At 40.8% G+C, this 15,953-nt stretch overlaps 1 protein-coding gene across 1 annotated transcript in view; it reads left to right on the plus strand.

Annotated features, from left to right (window-relative positions):
* The window catches only part of LOC139408943 (lysosome membrane protein 2-like), a 63,412-nt gene that overhangs the window by 24,848 nt on the left and 22,611 nt on the right, over nucleotides 1–15,953 (plus strand). Inside the window, exons 3-6 of the mRNA XM_071153446.1 lie at nucleotides 3,312–3,459; nucleotides 3,849–4,040; nucleotides 4,249–4,340; nucleotides 6,166–6,285. Of these exons, the coding sequence (XP_071009547.1) occupies nucleotides 3,312–3,459; nucleotides 3,849–4,040; nucleotides 4,249–4,340; nucleotides 6,166–6,285 (552 nt within the window). The remainder of the gene's footprint in view (nucleotides 1–3,311; nucleotides 3,460–3,848; nucleotides 4,041–4,248; nucleotides 4,341–6,165; nucleotides 6,286–15,953) is intronic.

Consider the following 15,953-nt stretch of genomic DNA (forward strand, 5'->3'; position numbering starts at 1 on the left):
CAGACTATCGGCTAAGAGCACATGTTGAGGCAGAGGGAGGGCGATAAATTCCCACTAGCATAAATTCGGCATTGTTAACAAGAGAGAGATACAGAAACATTTAAGTTGTCGTTTGTAAATATGGAGACAGCTCCACCTCTGTCAACTCCATTGGATTTAAACACATTATAAACAGTCAAAGACACATCTGTATCCGGCAGTCGTAATTAGCCAAGTTTCAGATATTACCAGAATGTCCACAAATAGATATATTGTCTAGAACTGTACAAATGGGCCTATGCCTAGAGCTGGTACGTGGGCTAAAACAAGCTGGTTACATGTTGCGGGCCTGCAGTATGATGATAATACTGATAATTTATGGTTGGGCACTGGGCCTGAAATAATTAAATGCTTGTTGGTCTTTCAGAGTTCCAAACAGTTATTTAAAATCCTGTTTCAGCTGGTCTGAGCTAGCCATCCCAATGTCATTAGATCCCACATGGACTACGACAGCTACAGCCCCCATGTTCTTGCGTAAAACGATAGGAAGCAGCCTGTGTCCGAGCTTCAGGATAGCACAATGTTTTAGCATTGGGAACGAAGATGTTTCTCACATTAGAGCTGCCGATGATAACGGATGGTGAGATATGTATTTTTATTTATTATGGATCCCCATTAGCTGAGCTACTCTTCCTGGGGTCCAGCAAAATTAAGGCAGTAATACAATTTTAAAAACATTACAATACATTCACAACAGATTTCACAACACATTATGTGTGTGTCCTCAGACCACCTCTACTACCACATATCTACAACACAAAATGCATGTGTACGTGTGTGTCTGTGCATGTGTTTGTGTCTCTTCACAGTCCCCGCTGTTCGATAAGGTTTATTTTTATCTGTTTTTTAAATAACATTTTACTGCTTGCATGAGTTACTTGATGTGGAATAGAGTTCCATGTAGTCATGGCTCTATGTAGTATTGTGCTCCTCCCATAGTCTGATCTGCTGCCATGTCTTCTGGTGGCATGTCTTGTGGGGTATGCATGGGCGTCCGAGCTGTGTGGCAGTAGTTCAAACAGACAGCTCGGTGCATTTAACATGTCAATACCTCTCATAAAAATACAAGTAGTGATGAAGTCAATCTCTCCTCCACTTTGAGCCAGGAGAGATTGACATGCATAATAGTAATGTTAGCTCTCTGTGTAGATCCAAGGGTTAGCCGTGCTGCCCTGTTCTGAGCAAATTGCAATTGTCCCTCTTTGTGGCACCTGACCACACCACTGAACAGTAGTCCAGGTGTGACATAACTAGGGCCTGTAGGACCTGCCTTGTTGATAGTAAGAAGGCAGAGCAGCACTTTATTATGGACAGACGTCTCCCCATCTTAGCTACTGTTATATCAATATGTTTTTACCATGACAGTTTACAAACCAGGGTTACTCCAAGCAGCTTAGTCACCTCAACTTGCTCAATTTCCACATTATTCATTACAAGATTTAGTTGAGGTTTAGGGTTTAGTGAATGATTTGTTCCAATTCAGTTTCTGTAATAGCTGACGTGTAAAGTGTTGAGTCATCCGCATACATAGACATGCCAGCTTTACATGCCAGTGGCATGTCGTTAGTAAAGATTGAAAAAAGTAAGGTCTGTCAGTTTTTGTAAAAGAAAAAGAGAGACCCACACTCAGATGCAATAATTTAATAACATAATATCCAACGTTTCGACAAACAAGCTGTCTTCATCAGGGTATAATGGCAAACACTGCGGGTGACCAGTTTATATAGTTTTTATTTTTATTTTACTAGGCAAGTCAGTTAAGAACAAATTCTTATTTTCAATGACGGCCTAGGAACAGTGGGTTAACTGCCTGTTCAGGGGCAGAACGACAGATTTGTACCTTGTCAGCTCGGGGGTTTGAACTTGCAACCTTCCGGTTACTAGTCCAACGCTCTAACCGCTAGGCTACCCTGCCGCCCCAAAGTAGTAGTAGCAAAGGTGTCTCATCATGGCAGAGTGTGGCCTGATATCCTTGGTTTAGTCTTAGATATAAAAATAAATACAAAAAACATGAATGATAGCCTACGATCATAGATACAATTTGGCTAAATAGGCCTACAAACATTTACAATGAATAGCAAAATCACAATAATAACAGGAATGGTGTACTGTACGTTGAGACCAAAGGGAGCAAGGGTCTTTAAATTAAAGATCCAGGCAGCCTCTTGTTTTAACAATAAATATATGATGTCCCCCCCTCTCCTAGGGAGACCTATGTGCGTGTCCTTTGACACTATATAAACTAGTGATCCACAGTGTTTGTCATTGACACACCATACCCGACCTTGTTTGATGTTTTTATTGTTACTGGTATTAGTTTTGAGGTTGCTTTGTCAAGTTGCTTTGACATTTGATCGCAATCAGGATTTTGCAAACTGCCAGATGGTGAAGCATGATTCCTCACTCCAGTGAATGCGTTTCCACTGCTTCAGAGTCCAATGGCGGCGAGCTTTACACCACTCCAGCCGATGCTTGGCAGTTTGACAGACTAATCTGGGTTTGGTGGATGCCAGGAGAACACTACCTGCTCAAATGCATAGTGCCAACTGTAAAGTTTGGTGGAGGAGGAATAATGGTCTGGGCTGTTTTTTATGATTCAGGCCCATTAGTTCCAGTGAAGGGAAATCTTAACGATGCAGCGTACAATAACATTGTAGATGATTCTGTGCATCTAACTTTGTGGCAACAGTTTGGGGAAGACCCTTTCATGTTTCAGCAGTAACAATGCCCCTGTGCACTAAGCAAGGTCCATACAGAAATGGTTTTATATAAGCCTACAGTTTCTTTATCTGAATCTCTGATATTCAATGAGATTTAAATCAATCAAATGTCTTTATTAAGCCCTGTTTACATCAGCAGACGTCACAAAGTGCTATACAGAAACCCAGACTAAAAACCCAATCAGCAAGTAATGTAGATGTAGAAGCACAGTGGCTGGGAAAAACTCCCTAGAAAGGCAGGAACCTAGGAAGAAACCTAGAGAGGTACTAGGCTTTGAGGGGTGGCCAGTCCTCTTCTGGCTGTGGAGATAGTACATGGCCATAAAGGCCAGATTTTTCTTCAAGATGTTCAAACGAACAGCAGGGTCATTCAGAGGTCGAGTGTTCCATAGCAGCAGGCAGAACAGTTGAAACTGGAGTAGAAGCATGACCAGGTGGACGGGGGACAGACAGGAGTCATCAGGCCAGGTAGTCCTGAGGCATGGTCCTAGGGCTCAGATCCTCCAGGAGGGGAGGGAGATATTGACTTTCCCCATGTCTCCTCTGTCCCAGGGAGTACAGGGCCAAGGAGAACGTGACCTTTTTAGAGAATGGGACAAGGGTCGCTGCCTACCAATGCAAGACCTTTGTGTTTCTGCCAGAGAGGTCAGTGGGTGATCCTGACATAGACATGATCACAACCATCAACATCCCAGCTGTGGTGAGTAAAAGTGTGCGTGTGTGTGTGTGTCTACACTGTTATGAGCTCTTATTTTTCTCTTCTAAAGCCAACTATCATGTTTAGTGTTGTGTATGTAGAGGTTTAACAGCTCCTAAATTGAAGCATACCATTCATTTCTTAATTTTTCGTTGTTTTCTCTTTTTTCTTGTTGTTATTTTAACTAGTTGTTTTTTGGTCATTGTGTTTAACAATAAGTAATCTCTCCCACCCTTTCCATTAAACCCCCCCCCCCCCCCCCCCTCTCTCTCTCTCTCTCTCGCTCTCTCTGTCTCCCCCTCTTATCTCTATCTATCTATCTATCTATCTCCCCTCTCTATCTCTCTCCCTCTATCTATCCTACACTCCCTCCCCCTCCCTCCTCTGCTCAGGCTGTGATGAACAAGGTAAAGGATAGCTTCTGGAAGAGTTCTTTGGTGTCTATCTGGATGAACTCCCTGCATGTGGGCATGTTCATGACGCACTCCGTCAATGAGCTTTTGTGGGGCTTCAAGGACCCTCTGCTGTCCCGCATACACCCCATGAACCCTGAGATCGACGAGTACTTTGGCCTCATGTATAAGGTAGGTCAGGGAGTGAATACAAAATACAACATCTGACACACTCAACCCTTTATAAGTTCTGTAAAGAACAATGTAAACTGTCTACGGTCCTTGATACCTGTTGTGTCTGCTGGTGGTTACCACTTTCACCTGAATATAAAATATTAGTATAATAAAATAATATTAATGGCCTTTTAGAATGATTTTCCTTCTCTTTTCCACTCTGTAGAAAAATGGAAGCAATGATGGTGAAGTTGTTTACCATACCGGGGAGGCAGACTTCATGGACTATGGCAGGATAGCCAGATTTAAAGGAGAAAGGTACATAGTGGCCATTTTTGCGGAGTTTATCCCATTCTTCTCTGCAGATCCTCTCAAGCTCTGTCAGGTTGGATGGAGAGCATCGCTGCACAGCTATTTTCAGGTCTTTCCAAAGTTGTTAGATTGGGTTCAAGTCCAGGCTCCGTCTGGCCACTCTACTATAAAGGCCTGATTGGTGGAGTGCTGCAGAGATGGTTGTCCTTCTGGAAGGTCCATCTCCACAGAGAAACTTTGTGAAACTTTGTGACCGAAACTTTGTGACCATCGGGATCTTGGTCACCTCCCTGACCAAGGCCGTTCTCCCCCGATGGCTCAGTTTGGCTGTGTAGCCAGCTCTAGGAAGAGTCTTGCTGGTTCCAAACTTCATCCCTTTAAGAATGATGGAGGCATTGTGGACCTTCAATGATGCAAACATTTTGTGGTACACTTCCCCAGATCTGTGCCTCGACACAATCCTGTCTCTGAGCTCTACCTAACAGTTGCTTCAACCTCAGGGCTTGGTTTTTGCTCTGACATGCACTGTCAACTGTGGGAACCTATATAGGCAGGTGTGTGCTGTTCCAAATCATGTTCAATCAATTTAATTTACCTCAGGTGGACTCCAATCAAGTTGTAGAAACATCTCAAGGATGATCAACAGAAACAGGATGCACCTGAACTCAATTTTGAATCTCATAGCAAAGGGTCTGAATACTTATGTAAATAAGGTATTTCTATTTTAATACATTATGGGGTATTTTGTGTAGATTAATGAGGATTTTTTCAAATTTAATACATTTTAGAATAAGGCTGTATAACGTAACAAAATGTGGAAAAAGTCAAACGATTTGAATACTTTCTGAATGCACTGTCTTAAGATATTTCTTAAAAGTGTCAACAGTTTCTGAAGCTCTCAGATCCTCTGTAAGACTGTTCCAAAGGCCAGGACCATAGTGACTTAAAATTAAGGCAGCCTCACCAAATGTTTTGGTTCTGATCTTTGGAACGACTAAACGACCAGTGACAGAAGATCATGACATGTTTTCGGGTGCCATGCCGAACAGTGCATTAAAAATCAATAAAGCAATTTGTAAATCAACAGACCATCCTTCAAAAATCATTCTCAAAAGTTGACTGCTGGATCCTCATTAGTCAATTCTTTAGAGAAATAAATGTACAGCACTCCAAAAGATGCTGTGTTGTAACTACCTCCTACAATACATACTGCACATCATCTTCCCTGAACACACACTGGACATTCTGTCCAAGATTTATATCTTTATTCTAATGATATGAAACCCATCATTGAGTAAGTGTAAAGGACTGGAACAGAACAGTCCATCTGTTTCCTAAGAACTTCTTCATACTGCCAGATAGTAACAGAGGACAGGGTTATGACACAAATGGCACAATGTTCCCTATGTAGTGCACTACTTTTGACCAGAGCCCCTATGGCCATTTGGAATGCAGACTGCAGCACCAGAAATAGAGACTCCCCAGAGGCCCCTGGCCTAGCCAGAACCCAGAACACAGAGCTGTGTGCTTGACACATCCTAGTACTTAGCCCAGTTGGAAAGGTCTCAATGAAGGCTTCCTGTTAGCTTTATTCTAATGTAATAACAGACCTACCAGTATGTATCATGCAGCACCCTTTCCTTCCCCCTTTGATTAGATAAAGCACAAATGTTGATTAGCTTTCTTTAATATGTTGACTGATAAGTCACACAAGCCTAAACAATCAAGCATTGGGCTAGATGGCGATTTGTGTTTAATAGGTATTATAAAGATGTACATGTATGTTTTTTCTTTAATCAAGTTACATTTAGAAATACATTTTGTGTTTCAGCAAACTGAGTCTGTGGACATCTGAGCAGAGTAACATGATCAACGGTACAGATGGCAGTGCCTTCCACCCCCTGCTGTCCAAGAAGGAGAGACTGTACATCTTCAGTCCTGACCTGTGCAGGTAGGCTACAATTCAGAATCTTACAGATCAGAACAGATGTCTCACTAAACTTTATGTCAGAGGTCACTAAAATGCACACATTTTGACAGGGTGGGGTCAAATCCATTTCAAGTCAAGTCAGGAAATATTGCTTTTAAATGAGGAAATTGAAATGACCCCAACTCTGCTAAACAGTATGTCAAAGGTCAGTGTTGAATATATACAGTTTTACTTTGGTAAATGGATCCCACAAGAAAACTGTAAGTTCAGAAGCGATGTTGCTCATTTGAGCGATGGCCTGTGGTCTCATGTGTGATTTTTGTGGTAGTTTCTTTACTATCAAATGAGGAGAGACAAACTTATCACACAATTCGGAGTAATACTTAAACACAATCTTTATTCTCTTATTAATAAGGGTCAATACAACACACACATATAAAGTGAATCGATTGAGTGAGCTATGATAATGATAGCTGGTCGACGAATCACCCTCAGATGATTCATTGAGAGCCCGAGACAAAGGTACAAAGGTCTTTTATAGCCAAAATACACTTCCTTCAGTCTGCATGACAAACAACAGATGTATGGAATGGGTCACAAGGTTAATATTTGTATGAAAGATACAAAGACTGTATCTGCTGTAAAAACTGTTATCATTGTGTAGAGACCAGGGTCTGGCCCCGAGCCATCTCTCCCTGGTACCTTCCAGTCAGGCGCACAGACACTAATCATGCTATGGAAGGTCGGCTTGTTAGGTTTATCACTAATCCATCGTAAATCTTCTGTCATTGTTAAATCTTCCAGAGGCCCATCCTCAGTAGAACACACACACAGATGAGTGTTTTAACAACCCCTTATTCTGTGGCATAAAACAACCATTTGATGCAATAACAGTATTACAACATAATCTTGTATTTTATCTCACATTCCCCAATGTTGAGAGTCCTCTCAATTTAAAACAAAATTACAAGATTTAAGAACATTAATTCACTTGTAGAAAATGCATACATTCTTCATAAAACAAGAAGCATAAAAGCAATAATTCATTGCATGTATTCCTGCATGTGACAGAATGCTATAGCACTGGCTCAGCCTCCTCCAAAGAAACTTAGCACTGTCTCCCGTTTCAACCTCCAACACAATGTGTCTGGGGAGGTCCTGATACACAGACACCTGCTTGCAGTTTATATGATTCAAGGCTATATCTTCATAGACAGTGAAAATCTCATATTTAATGCATAATGCAGTGCATGCAACAATGGAGTTTAATAAAATAAGCTTTCGTTTTCTATCACACTCTAATGGATCAGCAAGGTGGAAATAACTATTTCCATCCCAGAAGCTAAAAGCTTGTTGGACAAATCCAGGTAGTGGCTCCTGATTTAAGTCAAATGTATTACGTTGGTGCCTAATGAACATGACCCAAGACAAGCATCATGATTCCACTATTTATAAGGCAATACCTATAGATAAAAAAATATTAGGATCAGTTTCACTCTCCGGATCAGAGTTCACCCTTTCCATTCACCAGGGCATGCTGAGAATAGTGTCAACATCTTTAGCTCACAACAGCAATCAAAACAATCAATCCATCATACATTAATTGCTTCACTCATATAGTTATTAACATATTAAACTCAAATCAATCCTTCAGTTTTAAAAATCATTCAGTTATCAAATCATAATTAGAACCCAATTCATTATCCAACCAAAATGTAGAATGACATTGCTCAGTGATAGGACCAATCACTTAAAATCCTCAATTTAACACACATCGACATTGGCAGAATGTACATTTATATTAACATACAGTATAATTATCCTATAATTATAGTATTAACTTTCTTATCATGATTATAATTACAGATCAGTGTCCTAATATATTCTTAATCTAAATTACTATAATTTTAGCAGTGTGTAGAGTGGATGGCCCATGATAATGTCCCAATTTCAATGTCTCACCTGAGCCACCACCACCTTTACCACCCATTATGTCTTGTCCATTTGTCAACCAGTATACCAGCGACATAAGAGAAGTTTAGAACAGATTTCTCCCCACCACATGGACTCCTGTCACACTCCTGAGAGAAAAAACAGCTTAGATTGGGTGCTGTACACCCGTTGCTGGCTATGTCTCAGGTCTCTCAGTAGACAATAGAAGTGGTGCGGACGGGGCTGTATTGAACGCATTTGTCGCTCTTCTTCAGCCAGTTAGAGGGGGTTTTGAAGTACACACACTGTTTGGTCCAATTATCTCTTCCATGCATTAAGACACCAACTAACACCTTTCATGATAACCTCAAGAGAGGACAGATCAGAACAACAGTTTAGTTCAGTTAATTTTTGATTCAGGAAATCAAGACAAGCATTGACTATATGATAAATTATTACTTTTACCAATTATTCTTAATACCAATGTCTAAACATATGTCAAAGAGAATAACACATTCCACTGAAACAATTTTTTCAAATTGGCTATACTCCCCATTACACTGTCAACTTCACCGCAGAGCTACAGGATAAGGAAGTTAGACCTATAACCCATCGGGAGAAATCCCAACCAGCCATCAGACCTAATCTGGTGAGATTTGTATCAAAACGAACAGAACAAACAACACAAGCAACACAGCAATACTCTTCTTCACATACAGTGCCTTGCGAAAGTATTCGGCCCCCTTGAACTTTGCGACCTTTTGCCACATTTCAGGCTTCAAACATAAAGATATAAAACTGTATTTTTTTGTGAAGAATCAACAACAAGTGGGACACAATCATGAAGTGGAACGACATTTATTGGATATTTCAAACTTTTTTAACAAATCAAAAACTGAAAAATTGGGCGTGCAAAATTATTCAGCCCCTTTAATTTCAGTGCAGCAAACTCTCTCCAGAAGTTCAGTGAGGATCTCTGAATGATCCAATGTTGACCTAAATGACTAATGATGATAAATACAATCCACCTGTGTGTAATCAAGTCACCGTATAAATGCACCTGAACTGTGATAGTCTCAGAGGTCCGTCAAAAGCGCAGAGAGCATCATGAAGAACAAGGAACACACCAGGCAGGTCCGAGATACTGTTGTGAAGAAGTTTAAAGCCGGATTTGGATACAAAAAGATTTCCCAAGCTTTAAACATCCCAAGGAGCACTGTGCAAGCGATAATATTGAAATGGAAGGAGTATCAGACCACTGCAAATCTACCAAGACCTGGCCGTCCCTCTAAACTTTCAGCTCCTACAAGGAGAAGACTGATCAGAGATGCAGCCAAGAGGCCCATGATCACTCTGGATGAACTGCAGAGATCTACAGCTGAGGTGGGAGACTCTGTCCATAGGACAACAATCAGTTGTATATTGCACAAATCTGGCCTTTATGGAAGAGTGGCAAGAAGAAAGCCATTTCTTAAAGATATCCATAAAAAGTGTCGTTTAAAGTTTGCCACAAGCCACCTGGGAGACACACCAAACATGTGGAAGAAGGTGCTCTGGTCAGATGAAACCAAAATTAAACTTTTTGGCAACAATGCAAAACGTTATGTTTGGCGTAAAAGCAACACAGCTCATCACCCTGAAAACACCATCCCCACTGTCAAACATGGGGGTGGCAGCATCATGGTTTGGGACTGCTTTTCTTCAGCAGGGACAGGGAAGATGGTTAAAATTGATGGGAAGATGGATGGAGCCAAATACAGGACCATTCTGGAAGAAAACCTGATGGAGTCTGCAAAAGACCTGAGACTGGGACAGAGATTTGTCTACCAACAAGACAATGATCCAAAACATAAAGCAAAATCTACAATGGAATGGTTCAAAAATAAACATATCCAGGTGTTAGAATGGCCAAGTCAAAGTCCAGACCTGAATCCAATCGAGAATCTGTGGAAAGAACTGAAAACTGCTGTTCACAAATGCTCTCCATCCAACCTCACTGAGCTCGAGCTGTTTTGCAAGGAGGAATGGGAAAAAAATTCAGTCTCTCGATGTGCAAAACTGATAGAGACATACCCCAAGCGACTTACAGCTGTAATCGCAGCAAAAGGTGGCGCTACAAAGTATTAACTTAAGGGGGCTGAATAATTTTGCACGCCCAATTTTTCAGTTTTTGATTTGTTGAAAACGTTTGAAATATCCAATAAATGTCGTTCCACTTCATGATTGTGTCCCACTTGTTGTTGATTCTTCACAAAAAAATACAGTTTTATATCTTTATGTTTGAAGCCTGAAATGTGGCAAAAGGTCGCAAAGTTCAAGGGGGCCGAATACTTTCGCAAGGCACTGTATCACTCAATACACTCGTACATACAGTTGAAGTCGGAAGTTTACATACACTTAGGTTGGAGTCATTAAAAGTCGTTTTTCAACCACTCCATACATTTCTTGTAAACAAACTATAGTTTTGACAAGTCGGTTAGGACATCTACTTCATGCATGACACAAGTAATTTCCCCAACAATTGTTTCCAGACAGATTATTTCACTTATAATTCACTGTATCACAATTCCAGTGGGTCAGAAGTTTACTGTGCATTTAAACAGCTTGGAAAATTCCAGAAAATATGTCATGGCTGTAGAATATTCTGATAGGCTAATTTGCATCATTTGAGTCAATTGGAGGTGTACCTGTGGATGTATTTCAAGGCTTACCTTCAAAATCAGTGGGAGAAGGGAAAAATCAAAAGAAATCAGCCAAGACTTCAGAAAACATTTTGTAGACCTCCACAAGTCTGGTTCATCCTTGAGAGCAGTTTCCAAATGCCTGAAGGTACCATGTTTAATCTGTACAAACAATAGTATGCAAGTATAAACACCATGGGACCACGTAGCCGTCATACCGCTCAGGAAGAAGACGTGTTCTGTCTCCTAGAGGTAAACGTACTTTGGTGCGAAAAGTGCAACTCAATCACAGAACAACAGCAAAGGACCTTGTGAAGATGCTGGAGGAAACAGGTACAAAAGTATCTATATCCACAGTAAAACGAGTCCTATATCGACATAATCTGAAAGGCCGCTCAGCAAGGAAGAAGCCACTGCTCCAAAACCTCTAGTCTGATGAAACAAAAATATAACTGTTTGGCCATAATGACCATCATTATGTTTGGAGGAAAAAGGGGGAGGCTTGCAAGCTGAAGAACACCATCCCAACTGTGAAGCACAGGGGTGGCAGCATTATGTCGTGGGGGTGCTTTGCTGCAGGAGGTGCACTTCTCAAAAAAGATGGCATCATGAGGCTGGAAAATTATGTGGATATATTGAAGCAACATCTCAAGACATCAGTCAGGAAGTTAAAGCTTGTTCACAAATGGGTCTTCCAAATGGATAATGACCCCAAGCATACTTCCAAAGTTGTGGCAAAATGGCTTAAGACAACAAGGTCAAGGTATTGGAATGGTCTTCACAAAGCCCTGACCTCAATCCTATAGAACATTTGTGGACAGAACTGAAAAGGATGTGCGAGCAAGGAGGCCTACAAACCTGACACAGTTACACCAGCTCTGTCAGGAATAATGGGCCAAAATTCACCCAACTCATTGTGGGAAGCTTGTGGAAGGCTACCCGAAACATTTGACCCAATTTGATCATATTACTCCAGTGCTAGCCTCCCTACACTGGCTTCCTGTTAAGGCAAGGGCTGATTTCAAGGTTTTACTGCTAACCTACAAAGCATTACATGGGCTTGCTCCTACCTATCTTTACGATTTGGTCCTGCCGTACATACCTACATGTACGCTACGGTCACAAGACCACAAGACGCAGGCCTCCTAATTGTCCCTAGAATTTCTAAGCAAACAGCTGGAGGCAGGGCTTTCTCCTATAGAGCTAAATTTTTATGGAATGGTCTGCCTACCCATGTGAGAGACGCAGACTCATCTCTTCAGTGGGTCATATGATTGAGTGTAGTCTGGCCCAGGAGAGTGAAGGTGAACGGAAAGGCTCTGGAGCAACGAACCGCCCTTGCTGTCTCTGCCTGACCGGTTCCCCTCTCTCCACTGGGATTCTCTCCTCTAACCCTATTACAGGGGCTGAGTCACTGGCATACTGGTGCTCTTCCATGCCGTCCCTGGGAGGGGTGCATCACATGAGTGGGTTGAGTCACTGACGTGATCTTCCTGTCTGGGTTGGCGCCCCCCCCCCCCTTGGGTTGTGCCTTGGCGGAGATCTTTGTGGGCTATACTCGGCCTTGTCTCAGGATGGTAAGTTGGTGGTTGAAGATATCCCTCTAGTGGTGTAGGGGCTGTGCTTTGGCAAAGTGGGTGGGGTTATATCCTTCCTGTTTGGCCCTGTCCGGTGGTATCATCGGATGGGGCCACAGTGTCTCCTGACCCCTCCTGTCTCAGCCTCCAGTATTTATGCTGCAGTAGTTTATGTGTCGGGGGGCTAGGGTCAGTTTGTTATATCTGGAGTACTTCTCCTGTCTTATCCGGTGTCCTGTGTGAATTTAAGTATGCTCTCTCCAATTCTCTCTTTCTTTCTCTCTCTCGGAGGACCTTAATCCTAGGACCATGCCTCAGGACTACCTGGCATGATGACTCCTTGCTGTCCCCAGTCCACCTGGCCGTGCTGCTGCTCCAGTTTCCACTTTTCTGCCTGCGGCTATGGAACCCTGACCTGTTAACCGGACGTGCTACCTGTCCCAGACCTGCTGTTTTCAACTCTCTAGAGACAGCAGGAGCGGTAGAGATACTCTTAACGATCGGCTATGAAATGCCGACTGACCCTCGACAACTACTGTGATTACTATTATTTGACCATGTTGGTCATTTATGAACATTTGAACATCTTGGCCATGTTCTGTTATAATCTCCACTCGGCAAAGCCAGAAGAGGACTGGCCAACCCTCATAGCCTGGTTCCGCTCTAGGTTTCTTCCTAGGTTTTGGCCTTTCTAGGGAGTTTTTCCTAGCCACCTTGCTTCTACACCTGCATTGCTTGCTGTTTGGGGTTTTAAGCTGGGTTTCTGTACAGCACTTAAACAATTTAAAGGCAATGTTACCAAATACTAATTGAGTGTATGTAATCTCTGACCCACTGGAAATGTGATGAAAGAAATAAAATAATTCTCTCTACTATTATTCTGGCATTTCACATTTTTAAAATAAAGTCGTGATCCTACCTGACCTAAAACAGGGAATTTCTGCTGGGATTAAATGTCAGGAATTGTGAAAAACTGAGTTTAAATGTATTTGGCTAAGGTGTATGTAAACTTCCGACTTCAACTGTATCACTCAAGGTGTGTAAACTTCAATCTAAAACCTCAGAGGACTAGTACCTCCCCCATAATTTTGACACATGACTACCAATGTGAGTAATGTGTAAAAAAAATATTTAAAAAAATTAAACAGACTGGTTAAAAAATAAAACTAATATTTTCAAATAACAAAATCTAATTAGCATCACTACCCTTAATATCTCCATGAAGAAAAATAATTATACCCATACGGTCATAGTAAAATAGACTTAAGACAGCCTACCCTTAGTCAAAGGCAACGCCCTCTCCTTCTTCACATTGGTCCAAATCACAAATATGGCTGAGCACTATAAACTTCATCATAATTATCAATATTACAAATTACCTTCAAATCAGTATTACAAATTACCTTAAATTCATTATCCAAATGACTTTCCAGTGAGGGTGATCAAACCACACAGGAAAATCAGGACAGAGGTCAGAGGTCATACAAACCCTTCAAATAAGTGTTTCTTACTATATTAGACTAATTAATAAAAAACAGTCAAACATTTCATACATTTCGTATCCTAGGGTTCCAGTAAGTTTTCAGTACTTGTCTTATCAAAAGAATTCATATGTTCAATTAAAACTCAGAAAATAATAACTTCAGAAAAATCCATGTATGTGTGTCCCTTTAAAAACGTATCTAGGATAGGGGGCAGCATTCGGAATTTTGGATGAAAAGCATTCCCAAATTCAACTGCATGCTACTCATCCCCAGAATATAAGATATTATTAGTAGATTTGGATAGAAAACACTCTGACGTTTCTAAAACTGTTTGAATCTTGTCTGTGAGTATAACAGAACTTATTTAGCAGGTGAAACCCCGAGGACAAACCATTCAGATTTTTTTTTTAGGTCACTCTCTTTTCAATGATGTTTCATTGGGTATCCAGATTTCTAAGGGACCTTCTTGCAGTTCCTACCACTTCCACTGGATGTCAACAGTCTTTAGACATTGGTTGAGGTTTTTCCTTTGTGTAATGAAGAAGTACGGCCATCCAGAACGAGGGTAACTTGAAGTGTTCTGTTAGATAGTTGCTCATGACCAGAAAGCTAGCTACAGTTTGTTTTCCTCCTGTATTGAACACAGATCATCCCGTCTTCAATTTTATCGATTATTGACGTTAAAAAATACCTTAAGTTGTATTACAAAAGTAGTTTGAATTGTTTTGGCAAAGTTTACAGGTAACTTTTGAGATATTTTGTAGTCACGTTGCGCAAGTTGGAATCTGTATTTTTCTGGATCAAACGCGCCAAATAAATGGACATTTTGGATATATATCGATGGAATTAATCGAACAAAAGGACCATTTGTGATGTTTATGGGACATATTGGAGTGCCAACAAAAGAAGCTCGTCAAAGGTAAGGCATGGATTATATTTTTATTTCTGCGTTTTGTGTCGCGCCTGCAGGGTTGAAATATGTTTTCTCTCTTTGTTTACGGAGGTGCTATCCTCAGATAATAGCATCGTTTGCTTTTGCCGAAAAGCCTTTTTGAAATCTGACATGTTGGCTGGATTCACAACAAGTGTAGCTTTAATTTGCTATCTTGGATGTGTGATTTCATGACAGTTAGATTTTTATATTAATTTATTTGAATTTGAGCATCCCACATATCCCAGAGAGGTTGATTCCTTGGCACAAAGACAAACGGAAAACTCATTAAACCTTATGAAAAAGCACACTCACAATAGATCAAACATAGTATTTTAAAACACCAACAAATAGTAATAACAAGTGTGTTGTGTGAGGGTATTTGCAAACCTTAAGGTAAAAACAAACAATAAAGGCCAGACCTTATTTAATTTGGTAGTTTACGGTTTCAATCTCACGCACCGCTCTCCCCAAGACCATAGCCCTGTGAAACATTTCAAAGAGAGAAAATGACTAACCCCGTTATGCTGGAAAAATAATTCAATTTCATTAGCATTCACTATACTAATATCATAATCAGTAACCCAAAGGTTTATGATAATGATAAGTCCTTTTTACACACATTGTTTTAAGAATTAGGGAAGAGCTGATGCACTATGTCCCATATCGGCAAAATGTCCTTTGGCAATGACCGAAGGATCAAGTCAACTGGATGTACCAGTTTTGGGATCAATTCCATTTGGAATTTCTGTTTAATTCCACATTGGAAGAATGTTAATCTCTCATGAAAAATAAATATATAAATGTAAAGTTAAATAAAGTTAAAGATCTAGTTGTGGATTTCAAGATTAGAGGAATGTAAACAACTTAAAGATCATCTGGAGTTAGCATTAGGGTTTTGGTCAATTACGTTTAGAATGTCAGTTTATGCCCTGAGTTAACTTCATTGAAATTGATCAGAAACCTGGGAACCAGTACCTCAGGAATCTCCAGAAGTAATTTCCCCTGTGGGTGACTTGTTAAGAGTGACATGACCTGTGACCCCTTGACTAACCTATGCATGTAAATTGGAGGGTGTGTGGGT

This window comes from Oncorhynchus clarkii, chromosome 5 (genome assembly GCF_045791955.1).
Source record: "Oncorhynchus clarkii lewisi isolate Uvic-CL-2024 chromosome 5, UVic_Ocla_1.0, whole genome shotgun sequence".
NCBI lineage: Eukaryota > Metazoa > Chordata > Actinopteri > Salmoniformes > Salmonidae > Oncorhynchus > Oncorhynchus clarkii.